This window comes from Chiloscyllium punctatum, chromosome 37 (genome assembly GCF_047496795.1).
Source record: "Chiloscyllium punctatum isolate Juve2018m chromosome 37, sChiPun1.3, whole genome shotgun sequence".
Taxonomy (NCBI): domain Eukaryota; kingdom Metazoa; phylum Chordata; class Chondrichthyes; order Orectolobiformes; family Hemiscylliidae; genus Chiloscyllium; species Chiloscyllium punctatum.
Genome location: NC_092775.1, coordinates 14,910,062 through 14,923,879, shown reverse-complemented (window position 1 = coordinate 14,923,879; position 13,818 = coordinate 14,910,062). Strand labels below are relative to the sequence as shown.

Here is a 13,818-nt window from a genome sequence, read left to right as displayed (position 1 = left end):
CTTTGAGAGTTGATCTGCTGCCTCACATGATACATGTTCAATTACTCCTCGCTTGACCTCAGTCCCTCTCCTTTCCTGTTTTTTTCCCGTTTTTCATTACATCAAGCCCGTGGAATCCAGAAAAACATTCTCCCTATTTTATTAAGCCCAAAATATAAAGACATTTCTTCAAAACGTTTCATATTCCAGGGAACTGCTTAACTTTTGTTTTGCTTGAAATCAACTGGAAATTATCGTTCCAAGAGTAATGGCGTATAAAGGATGCTCCCCAAATAATGTAGAGAGAGAGAGCAGCTTGACCACATAACTCTCAAACTTCACTGAACTAACTAACTCAGTTACTGAGGTCACAAGGTAACTGCAGTCCATCGTTTATGCCACACACCTATGTAGATTTAGATAGTTTAATCTGAAGTAAGGAAGTTCAATGTGAATAAGGGAAATCATGAAGGTATGAAGCACAAATTGGCTGATTGGGAAAATATATTAAAAGGTGTGACTGTTCCTGGGCAATGAATAAAGAATGTTGAAGAACTATTACATGGCTTACTGCAGCTCAAAATTCCTTCAACAAACAAAAAAGGTTAGTCAATTATGGTTGATAAAGTAACTGATACCTGTATAACGTGAGTAAGGATTTAAAATAAATGGCTGATAAAAGAAGTTAAACGATTAAATGAGATTTTAAAAAAAAAGCTTAATACATTGCCAGAAACAGTAGTAAATATAAGGATTGGGAGGTATTTAGAATACAGCAAGAAGGACCAAAATACTGATAAGGGGGATTACAATAGGCATGCAATCTAGCAAAAATCATAAAAATGGAGTGTAAAAACTTTCATATAACATATATATGAAAATGAAACTTCTGGTTAAGAATAATAGAGTCACAGAGAGGTACAGCACGGAAACAGTCCCTTCAGTCCAACTCGTCCATGCCAACCAGATATCCTAAATTAATCTAGCCCTATTTGCCAGCATTTGGCCCATATCTCTCCAAATCCTCCCTATTCATATTCCCATCCTGATACTTTTTAAACATTGCAATTGTACCACTCCACCACTTCTTCTGGCAGCTTATTCCATAAATGCATCACCCTCTGCGTGAAAACGTTGCCCTTTAGGTCCCTTTTAAATATTTCCCCTCTCACGCTATGCCATCTAGTTCTGGACTCGCCCAGATAGACCTTGTATTTTTACCCTATCCATGCCCCTCATGATTTTACAAACCTCTATAAAGTCACCCCTCAGCCTCTGATGCTCCAGGGAAAACAGGCCCAGTCGATTCTGCTCTCCCTGTAGCTCAAACCCACCAATCATGGCAACATCCTTGTAAATCTTTTCTGAACGCTTTCAAGTTTCACAACATCCTTCTAATAGGAGGGAGACCAGAACTGCACGCAATATTCCAGAAGTGGCTGAACCAATGTGCTGTATAGCCGCAACATGACCTCCCAACTCCTATACTCAATGTTCTGACCAATAAAGGCAAGCATGCCAAATGCCTTCTTCACTATCCTATCTACCTGCGACTCCACTTTCAAGGAGCTATGAACCTGCAATCCGAGGTCTCTTTATTCAGCAACACTCCCTAGGACCTTACCATTAAGTGTATAAGTCCGGCCTTGATTTGCCTTTCCAAAATGCAGCACCTCACATTTGTCTAAACTAAACTCCATCTACCAATTCTCAGCCCATTGGCCCATCTGATCAAGATCTTGTGGTACTCTGAGGTAACCTTTTTGCTGTCCACCACACCTCCAATTTTGGTGTCATCTGCAAACTTACTCACTATACCTCTTACGTTCACATCCAAATCATTGATATAAATGACGGAAAGCAGTGGACCCAGCACCGATCCTTGTGGCACACCGCAGGTCACAGGCTTCCAGTCTGAAAAGCAACCCTCTACCACCACCCATTACAGGCAGAGTTAAAAATATTTGTAATGGGGAATAGAGAAATAGCAGGGAAGCTAAATTATTACTTTGTATCTGTTTTCACTGTGGAAGATCCAGGAAATTGACTAGAATTAAAGAGGAGTTGAAAGAAATTAGTTTTGGTAGATAGTACCTGAGAAATTAATGCAGTTGAAAGTTAATAAATCTATCGGGCCTGATATCTTAAATTCCAGAGGGATGAAAGAGGTGGCTGTAGAGATAGTTCATACATAGAGTATTGAGAGGTACAGAACAGAAACAGACTCTTCAGTTGAAATTGTCCATACCAACCAGATATCTAAATTAATCCAGTCCCATTTGCCAGCATTTGGCCCATACCCCTTTAAACCTTTCCTACTCATGCACCCATCCAGATGCCTTTTAAACATTGTAATTGTACTAGCATCCACTACGTCCTCTGGCAGCTTATTCTATACACCACAAAATGATTGAGTAGAGGGGCAGTGAAGTCTGTTTCAATTGTATGTAAGCTTGGTCAGACAGTGCCTGGGGCAGTGTATGCAGTTTTAGTCTCTACTTTACCATAGCAAGAGTGAAATGGAGGTTCATCACATTTGTTACTGCGATGGTGGGGCTATTCTATGACTACACATTGGGAAAACTGAATCTGTGTTCTCCAGTGTTTCAAAAAATGAGAGGTGATCCTGTCAAAACCTACGAAATTCTTAAAGGCATTGTTTAAAAACAAGGAAGATGCCACTTGGGATCAAGATGACGAGAACTTTTTTATTTAGACGGAAATAAATCGTTGGAATTCTCTACCTCAGAGGGTTACGGAAACTCAGTCTTTAGGTATGTTTAAAGTAAAGATCAATAAATTTCTGATAACCGTTGGCAATCAGGATTATGGGCATAGATTCAGTAAAGGGCATTGAAATGCTGAATCAGCAATGGTTATATTAAATGATGGAGCAGACTTGACGAGCTGAATGCCCTCCACCTCTTCCCATTAAATGAGTACAGTTTCACAGCTGAAAGGATTTTATACTGTGTGAGCAAGAATTTCAAATGTTACTTGCTAACACATTAATAAAGCCTATCACCAGGTATGCCTCAATCACAGATATGGACACAAGTAAGTTTGAGGGGTATAATCAGGGTATAATCTGTTATTATAGATATTAGATCGTGGATTAAATCGTAAAATTTGATTCAAATTTGACTACCATGAGCTAGCGACAGAGTTGGGGAGAATGTGGGGCTGAGCCACCATCTTGAACTGCTACAGACCCTCTTGACAGCTTTACATTGGACCAAAAGACTATCAATTTGTTCAGACAGTAATTGAGAGTCAAGCATTTTGTTGTGGGTTTGGAGTCATAGTCAGGACAGACAGGTTTTCTTCCTCAAAAGACATCATCAAGCTTGCGTTTATTTTTAATCACAATCGGTAGTATCAAGATCACATTATCGACACTTGTTTATTTCCTCCAGATTTATTTTGAAATTATGGAATTTAATGGGATTTGAAATCAGGGCTATGGAACTGTAGTTTACCTCTCCAGTTTACTCAGCCCAATAACAAAGTCACTACATTATCACATCCAACAAAAGCACAAGATTCCAAAAACTTCTGTTATATGTCAAAAGTGTCTGCCACCTTATAAAATCATTATCTAAAACAATTTGACATTTTCAGATCACAAAAGAAATAGAGAAATTAAATAGTAAAGTTCAACATTTTACAAAAGCATTTCATTTGCAGAGGTCAAATAACTCCATTAGTATTCCCATTTTCCAATTTCCTCTCCACTTCACCAGCAACCATTTATACCACATGAAATGGGAGCAGAATTAGGCCATTTGGCCCATCGAATCTGCTCCATCATTCAATCATGGCTGATATGTGTCTCAACCCCATTCTCCTGCCTTCTCTCCACAACCTTTGATCCCTTACTAATCAAGAATCAATGTATCTCTGTCTTAATGAGACTCAATGACTTGACGTCAACAGCCCTCTGCAGATTCATCACCCTCTGGCTGAAGAAATTCCTCCTTATCTCAGTTCTAAAGGGTCATCCCCTAACTCTGAAGCTGTGTCCTTAGGTCCTAGTCTCTCCTACTCGTGAAAACATCTTCTCCACATCCACTCTATCCACTCTCAGTATTCTGAATGAGGACCCTTTGTAATGTTAAAAAAATTAAATTGGAACATCTCTCTGGACATTAATGCAATATTGAAGAGTTGAACTGCACCGAGTGAACATTCTGGAAGAGGGTGGGGACGATAGTCAAGCAGGAGTGCGAATGACCCCCACCCAATTCAGACAATCATGTGCAACTACTCCCCTATTATTACCAAATTAAATTATCACTCAATCTCTTCCAGTCAGAAATGCTTTCGAGCCATCCCCTGAAGCTAGGTATGTCGCACCTGCATTGCCTTAGGGAATCACTGAGTCAGGAAATTGTTTGCATAACGATTCCCCAGGATTGGGGCATTTACATTTGCATAATCTCTGAGAATGATCTCATCTTACCATTGTAACATGTGATTGTGAGGGAGTCACTGAGGGTTGTCTTGAGTGGCATGTGACTGTGGGGGAGTGGCCAGAGTATCTGTGAGCATAGAGAAAGTGAGGACTGCAGATGCTGGAGATCAGAGCTTAAAAATGTGTTGCTGGAAAAGCGCAGCAGGTCAGGTAGCATCCAAGGAAAAGGAGAATCGACGTTTCGGGCATAAGCCCTTCTTCAGGAATGAGGAGGATGTGCCAAGCAGGCTAAGATAAAAGGTAGGGAGGGGGGGGCGTTGGGAATGCGATAGGTAGAAGGAGTTTAAGGTGAGGATGATAGGCCAGAGAGGGGGTGGGGGTGGGGGCGGAGGCGGAGAGGTCGGGAAGAAGATTGCAGGTCAAGAAGGCGGTGCTGAGTCTGAGGGCTGAGACTGAGAAAAGGTGGGGGGGAGGGGAAATGAGGAAGCTGGAGAAATTTGTATTCATCCCTTGTGGTTGGAGGGTTCCTAGGCGGAAGATGAGTCGCTCTTCCTCCAGGCGTCCTGTTGCCATGGTCTGACGATGGAGGAGGCCAAGGACCTGCATGTCCTTGGCAGAGTGGAAGGGGGAGTTAAAGTGAGCGTGACCAACTGATCTGTATAAAGGGGGATGTGTTTTTGTTATTCAGAGCCCCCTTTTGACTCGACCTCAAATGCCTGCGAGGAGGGTCAAAGGGAGTCACGTAGCTTGTACAGGCTTTAATAAACTTTAACTGTTTGCAGAAGTTGGCGTGTGTGAATTGCACCTCATGTGTGAAACCTCGGGAAAAGAACCTAACACCTTCATCCTTCTAAATTCCATCAAATACAGAACCAGAATCCTCAGATATTCCTCGTATGACAAGCCCTTCATCCCTGGGATCAGTCTCTTGAACCTCATCTGGACCTCTCCAAGGCCATCACATCTTTCCTTGGACTTGGGGCCCATAACCGCTCACAATATTCCAAATGCGGTCTGACCAGATCTTTATACAGCTTCAGCAGTACCTCTCTGCTCTTCTATTCCAGCATTCGCGAAATGAATGCTAACATTGCATTTGACTTCCTGAATCTGTCTGTTAAATCCTGAATTAGGACTCCTGGGCAGAATTGGGGAGAATGTGGGTGTGAGCACCATCTTGAGCTATTTGACCTATCCTAATCTTCAGGTCATATTTGAACATGAGTCCTAGTTAGTGCATCAGACTGATTCAGATCTTGTCCACATCTGCACGTGCATACTTTTCAGCCCAGATCATTTGGGTGAGACAGAATCCTGACCTCTGAAGCCATTTCTCACATGTTATGACTGACTAATTAAAATCAGACATGCCAGCAAGAAATGGAACAAAACATCAGGCTTTCCAAACCATCATAGCGCGGTAGGAACTTTTCCACTGGACCACTGGAGGACTGACTGTACTATTTAACAGGTGAATACGTCCAATGAAAGCGAAACCAGATCAGAACATCCCTCTTCCAGGATTGACTTCAGCCAGTTTGAAACATGGGAAACTGACAGACAAGAAGTGATCTGCTGGTTTATTAAGTGACTCTATATGGCTGCAACTTCCTGACTAAACACATCTTCCACCCTAACCTGTAACCTTGGGGAGAACACAAAAAAAATTGAAGGAAAACTTCAGGACAGCTTGAGGATAAAATATTCCAGAAAATCACCCCTCGGACAAAACATTCTAGTCCGGTGGATCCACATGACATTAGCCTTCCAAGTGACACAACCTCTGCCAAGTTGCTTATTTCAAAGAATGTATCAACAGGATAAGAACAAGAATTACCTTCCATGTAGTCAGCTGCAATGTAACAATGTTCGTGGAGAATCTCTTCCATTCTGCTGAGTGTTATAGCCGGCAAGTGGCCAGGATACTTTAGCTGCAGCAGTCGCTGCATGTACGATGCTGCCTGGCTTCCACCCAGATTAATCCTTTTACTGTTATGAGCGTCCAACCTAGGGTTCATCAAGGAAACATCCATTGGTGCGCATACAGAGAGACATATGAAATAAGATAAATACAAAAGTCCCTGATGTATAAACACCTGACTTACAAACGCTCATACTTAAAAACGTGATCTCACACAGAGTGTAATTTTAAAGATCTGTCCTATAATGACAAAATGCTACATTATGTTGCCCTGTGTTGTGTTCCCAACTTACGAACAGACTCCAGAACAGAACTTGTTCACAACCCAGAAAACGCCGATAAGTACATTGAGAAACAGTGATCAAAACGCCATAGAAGTCCCGACATGGAGACTCTTTATAGGAGTGAAACTCCAGTCCAGCACAATAAAACAATTTTCAGCCGTGATTCAAGCGAACTGATTGCATCACAGGGGGTATATCAGCAACATCTGCAGGGATTGGCTGGATGACTTCGCCCCTTGTGTTGGCTGCCTGGTGTTTAGCAGGTTTCACTGAAGCTGCTCCAACACCAACACCCTTTAGCGAATCTTAGAATTAGTCCCAGTAAAAACCCAAAAGAACTGTGGATGCTGTAAATCAGAAACAAAAACAGAAATTGCTGGAAAAGTTAAGCAGATCTGGCAGCATCTGCGGAAAGAAATCAGAGTTAATGTTCCAGGTCAAGTGAGTCTTCCTCAGAACTCCAGGAAGGCTCACTCAACCTGAAATGTTAACTCTGATTTCTTTCCACAGATGCGGCCAGATTAGATTAGATTACTTACAGTGTGGAAACAGGCCCTTTGGCCCAACAAGTCCACTCCGACCCGCCGAAGAGCAACCCTATTTCCCCATATTTACTCCTTAACCTAACACTACGAGCAATTTAGCATGGCCAATTCACCTAACCTGCGATCTGCTGAGCTTTTCCAGCAATTGCTGTTTTTGTTGCTTGGAATTAGTCTTGCTGGTTTTTATACTCCATAGCCATCCAACGTGTACAATAAAGTGCCAGGATCTCAACCTTTTCTCTCCACTTTTCTCCCAGACTCCTATCAAGGGCCTTTGCTCATTTTCCAATCATAAGACCATAAGACCATAAGACATAGGAGTGGAAGTAAGGCCATTCGGCCCATCGAGTCCACTCCACCATTCAATCATGGCTGATGCGCATTTCAGCTCCACTTACCAGCATTCTCCCCATAGCCCTTAATTCCTCTAGACAACAAGAATCTATCAATCTCGGCCTTGAAGACATTTAGCGTCCCGGCTTCCACTGCACTCCGTGGCAATGAATTCCACAGGCCCACCACTCTCTGGCTGAAGAAATGTCTCCGCATTTCTGTTCTGAAATGACCCCCTCTAATTCTAAGGCTGTGTCCATGGGTCCTAGTCTCCTCGTCTAACGGAAACAATTTCCTAGCATCCACCTTTTCCAAGCCATGTATTATTTTGTAAGTCTCTATTAAGTCTCCCCTTAATCTTCTAAACTCCAACGAATACAATCCCAGTATTCTCAGCCGTTCCTTATATGCTAGACCTGTCATTCCAGGGATCATCCGTGTGAATCTCCGCTGGACACGTTCCAGTGCCAGTATGTCCTTCCTGAGGTGTGGGGACCAAAACTGGACACTGTACTCCAAATGGGGCCTAACCAGAGCTTTATAAAGTCTTAGTAGTACATCTCTGATTTTATATTCCAACCCTCTCGAGATAAGAGACAACATTGCATTCGCTTTCTTAATCACAGACTCAACCTGCATGTTTACATTTAGAGAATCCTCGACTAGCACTCCCAGATCCCTTTGTGCTTTGGCTTTATTAATTTTCTCATCGTTTAGAAAGTAGTCCATGCTTGTATTCTTTTTTCCAAAGTGCAAGACCTCGCACTTGCTCACGTTAAATTCCATCAGCCATTTCCTGGACCACTCTCCCAACCTGTCTAGATCCTTCTGTAGCCTCCCCACTTCCTCAGTACTACCTGCCTGTCCACCTAACTTCGTATCATCGGCAAACTTCGCTAGAATGTCCCCGGTTCCCTCATCCAAATCATTAATATATAATGCGAACAGCTGTGGCCCCAGCACCGAACCCTGCGGGACACCGCTCATCACCGGCTGCCATTCTGAAAAAGAACCTTTTATCCCAACTCTCTGCCTTCTGTTAGACAGCCAATCCTCAATCCATCCCAGCAGCTCACCTCGAACACCATGGGCCCTCACCTTGCTCAGCAGCCTCCCGTGTGGCACCTTATCAAAGGCCTTTTGAAAGTCTAGATAGACCACATCCACTGGGTTTCCCTGGTCTAACCTACTTGTTACCTCTTCAAAAAATTCCAACAGGTTTGTCAGGCATGACCTCCCTTTACTAAATCCATGTTGACTTGTTCTAATCAGACTCTGCTCTTCCAAGAATTTAGAAACCTCATCCTTAATGATGGATTCTAGAATTTTACCGACAACCGAGGTTAAGCTGATTGGCCTATAATTTTCCATCTTTTGCCTTGATCCTTTCTTGAACAAGGGGGTTACAACAGCCATCTTCCAATCATCCGGGACCTTTCCTGACTCCAGTGACTCTTGAAAGATCTCAACCAATGCCTCTGCTATTTCCTCAGCCACCTCTCTCAGAACTCTAGGGTGTATCCCATCGGGGCCAGGAGATTTATCAATTTTAAGACTCCCCCTCCCTATAGTGATTTTTAATCTCAGTGTCAGCTTAGTCTAGCATTCTCACCTCAGAGGTGGAAGGTCATGGATTCAAGTCTCGCTTCAAAAACTGAGTACTTAATCTCAATGACATTCCAGTAAGTACTGAGGGAGTGCTCGATTACTGGATGTTCTGTATCTCAGGTAAGACTTCAAAACAAGGCTCCTCTGCCCTCCCAGGTAAAGGCAGTTGTTTGAAAAGCAGCGGGATTCTCACAGAATCCTGGCCAACACTTAACCCAAAGCTAACATTTCTATAACATGATTTACTTGTTGATTTGTGGGACTATGCTGTGTTCCTCTACAATGCTGACGACACTTTCAAAATAACTAATTTCTTGCGAAATACTTTGGGATATCAAACAAGATGCTTTATTAATGTAAATGCTTTTCTTTCTAATTAGTTTTGGATAATAAATTTGAAACCAACAATTCAAAAGAGTGTGAGCATATGAGTTAGGAGCAGGAGTAGGCCATTCTGCTATTCAACACGATCATGGCGGCTCAGATTACTCCATATTCCCACCCACTTGATCACTCCTTTGCTTATCAAGAATCTATCTACCTGCACCTTAAAAATATTTAAGGAATCTATTTCCTCTGCCTTTCCAGGACAGAGTTCCAAAGACTCGCAACCTCTGTGTGGAAAATGTCTTTTTATCTGTGTCTTAAATGGGCAACCCCTTATTTTGAACAGTGACCCTTCATTCTATATTCTCCCACTAGAGGAAGCATCCTTCCCACATGCCCCTGGTCAAGAGCCGGCAGGATCTTAAATGTTTCAATCGAGGTACTTCATATCCTTCTGAACTCCAGAGGATGAAAGCTCAGCCTATCCAAATTTTCCTCATAAGACAGCCCACCTGTTCCAAGCAGTAATCTGGTAAACCTCCTCTGAACTGCTTCTAATACACTTCCTTGAATAAGGAGAGCAATATTGCCCACAGTGTAGGAACGATACACAATCAAACTAATATTACAACAAGTCTGACAGTGCATGAAAGAGAATGATGGAGCACTTGAAATATTAACAGTTCAAAGTCTGATTGAGCTGTTCTAAGTTTCTCACATTATTACTTTTTATTCTGGATTTGCAACATTTATTATTAGACATTTATTTTGTCTAACCTGCAGCTCCGTGTAGCATGTTTTTAAAGTTTTCATGTTTGTGCTTTACAAACCTGCCATGCAGCACAGGCAGAATGTGACAGCAGTGATACCCAGAGGAAACAATCAATCCAGTGGCGGGGTGTTTGTTATTGCGCCAAAAGCTATAAAGATCGTCAATTCCATATGACACCTTGGGAACGTGGTAGCACTCAAACAGGAGCTCGGACATCAACTGTCGTGAATACAGTGGATTACATGGTGCTTCTGTTAAAACGATTGGATGTTCCACGCAAAACTGTGATAGATACAAACAGTACCAATTAGTATAATGTGAATATATGAACAAGGAAGAACAGGCCTTTGATCCTGCTCTGCCATTCAATAAAATCATGGTGGATCTGATTTAAATCTTAATCCTATATTCCTGCACATTCCCGACAATCTTTCATTTGCTTGGTCATCAAGAATTTATCCACCTCTACCTTAAAAATATTTAAAGATTCTGCACCCACTGACATATGAGGAAGCTCACAGCCTTATGAGAGAGAAAAAAATGTTTCTTCATCTCTGTTTCAAATGGATAACCTCTTATTCTTCAACTATGACTCCTACTTTTAGATTTTCCCAAGAGAGGAAACATCTTTGCAACATCCACCTCGTCAAGTCCCCTCAGGATGTTATATGTTTCAATTAAGTCACCTCTAACTCTTCTGAACTCCAAAGGATATAAGCCTAGCCTATCCTCATAGGGCAAACTGCTTTTTTCTACGTTTCTGCTTTATTCCACCTGCCAGATCTTGGACAATGCACTCAACTTATCTATCTCTTTCCATAGGCTCCTTATCACCTCTTCACAACACACTTTCTTACATATCTTTGTGTCGTGAGCAGAATTAGCTACCATACCTTTAATTCCTTCACCCAAATCATTTATATAAGTTTTACAGTTGAGGGCCCAGCACTGCCTACTGTGGCAACCACTCAAGCCACCCTGCCAGCCTGAAAATGACCCACTTATTCCAGCTCTTGACTTTTTGTCAGCAACCAGTCTTTTATCCATGCCAATACATTGCCCCTACATCATGAGCTTCTATTTTCCAAACAACCTATGATGTGGCACTTTATCAAATACCTTCTGGAAATCTAAATACAATACATCCACTGGTTCCTCTTTATTTAAAGCACAAGTTCTTCTTTAAAGAATGCCAATAAATTAACAACACATGATTTGTCTTTGATAAAACCATGTTGGCGGTGCCTTGAATCTATCTAAGTGCCCTGTTTTAATGATCGTATGATTGATGTTAAGCTAACTGACCTGTAGTTTCCTACTTTCTGCCTTTCTCTCTTTCTCTTAAATTAGTTACATTAGTTATTTTCAAGTCTAAAGGAAGCTTCCCTGAAAGGAGCAACTGATGAAAATTGAGTTTTCCAAAGTTAAAACCAAAGCATCAACAATTTCACTGGCGACCTCTTTTAACAAATTAGTTAAAACCAATGGGATTAGATTAGATTACTTATCAAATCTAATCTAATCCCATTGGTTTTACCCTAAACCAAAGCATCAACAATTTCACTCACGACCTCTTTTAACACACTAGGATAAAACCAATGGGACCAAGGGACTTATCAACTCCAACAATTTACTGAGTACTATTTCCTCGGTAATTGTAATTTTCTTGCAATTCCTGACTTACAGGAATGCTACTTATATCCTCCCTTGGTGAAGACCAACGCAAAATATCTGTTCAGTTCATCTGTCATTTCTTTATCCCTCCTTTTTTTATAGGGCCAAAACTTACAATCTTCAGAATTTAAAGCACTGCAGTCAGGTTAACATGTAGCTGAAGAAAAGTAACAACGAGTGATAAAGGAGTGACAAGTGAAGCCCAGCCAGCTCATCACACTTATTTGGCATGGCAAGTCCCAAGGCTGTATCATAATATACGAAATGGGGCAAACTGACCATCAAAATGTTGTGATTCAAAACTTATTCTTTTACGTGCCACAAATTATATTTTCTTTCTTACAGCATAGTGGCATGTGCGTTAAAATTATTGTTATTTTGCTATTAAATCCCAATCCAGTGTGGCATGGCACACCCTATGATGACACACTGAGGCAAGCAGCAACATATTGTGTTCATGCTACATCATATCACCATGGTTCAATGTATCAGGTCACATTATGCCCTGTCAGTTAGGCTTTGCCATGATAGAGTAACAGTTTACTATATCAGAGGCATAGTTTATCATATTGGGGCACAGCTTTCTCCTTCCAGGACACAGCTTCTCATGTCAACAGTTTAACTTAACATGTTAGGGATTGCAACCAGGGCACAACATGCCCCATGCAGGGTATAAGCTGACATGTCAGGGGTTCAGCCTGATGTGTCAGGGGCACAGCATGCCTCATCCAGGGCACGACTTTAATCTGACATTCCTGAAGGGCTTTTGCCCAAAATGTCAACTCTCCTGCTCCTGGGGTGCTGCCCGAACTGCTTACTTTTCCAGCGCCACAATTTTCGACTATGTCAGAGGTTCAGCTTGACGTGTCAGAGCTACATGTCTCATCCGGGCCACGACTTGCTCCACCTGGGGTAAAATCTGACATGTCAGGGGTTCAGCTTGACGTGATTTGAGGGGGAGGGCAACACGCCTCCAGCAGGGCACAGATTGATGTGAAAGGGCACAGCTTCCCCTGCCAGGGGCATCACCTGGCGGGCGTATCGGTGACACAACTCGCCCTGTATTGAGGCACAGCCCGCCATAATAGGGGCACAATTTATTGTGTTGGTGGGACTGTGATGACACTTAACAACATTGTGACCCTCCCCCAGGGTGAACTCTGACCTCGGAGGTGATGCCAAGGTGCTGGAACACGTGGTCAAACACCTGCTCCTGAAGGTCGAAATTCACCACCACGTTCCTGTCGAACTGGGACTTGAGCAGCCAGCGGACCACCTCCAGGTTGCGGATGTCGTTGCCGACCTGGGTGTCGCTGCGGGAGGCGCCGCGGCTCCGCGCCGAAACGTTTTTAAACTGAAGCCGCGGCTTCGGGTCCAGGGCCCAGCCGGCCCGGCACTGGAAAGACCCGTTATCCACCACCAGAGGCACCTGGCCCGGACTCCATCCAGGGATCTTTCCCGGATCGTCGATCGGATCCGCCAACGGCTTCGGGTCCCGAAAATAGAAAATATTCGGCGGCGGTTCCGTGAAATCCGCACCGATGGACGCCGCCATCTTGGCGCACCCACAAAAACAATCCCCCCGGGCTCCCGTGGGCGCTGACAATACGTTCCGCGACACTTCAGTTCCTACTGTAGACTCAAAGAGATACAGGCTCTGGTGGTGCATTGGTAGTGTCCCTACCTCAGAGCCAGGAGACCCGGCTTCCAAGTCCCACCTGCTCCAGAGATTGTAATAACATTCCTGAACAGGTTGATTAGGAAAATGATTTGGAAATGTGTTGGACTAGGGTGTACAAAGTTAAAAATCACACAACACCAGGTTTCAATATATAATTTCAGTTACATCACACTGTAAACTTTTGCTGTAGATTCTGTGTCTTACAAATTTTATTCTCCACAACCACCTGATGAAGGAGCAGCGCTCCGAAAGCTAGTGCTTCCAAATAAACCTGTTGGAC

At 42.8% G+C, this 13,818-nt stretch overlaps 1 protein-coding gene across 1 annotated transcript in view; it reads right to left on the bottom strand.

Moving 5' to 3' along the window:
* actr5 (actin related protein 5) overlaps positions 1-13,446 on the bottom strand; it is a 40,238-nt gene extending 26,792 nt beyond the window's left edge. The window contains exons 1-3 of the mRNA XM_072556327.1: positions 13,023-13,446; positions 10,242-10,465; positions 6,231-6,400 (exon numbers count right to left, since the gene is read on the bottom strand). Of these exons, the coding sequence (XP_072412428.1) occupies positions 6,231-6,400; positions 10,242-10,465; positions 13,023-13,412 (784 nt within the window). The 5' untranslated portion in view covers positions 13,413-13,446. The remainder of the gene's footprint in view (positions 1-6,230; positions 6,401-10,241; positions 10,466-13,022) is intronic.
* Between the last annotated feature and the right edge of the window lie 372 nt (positions 13,447-13,818).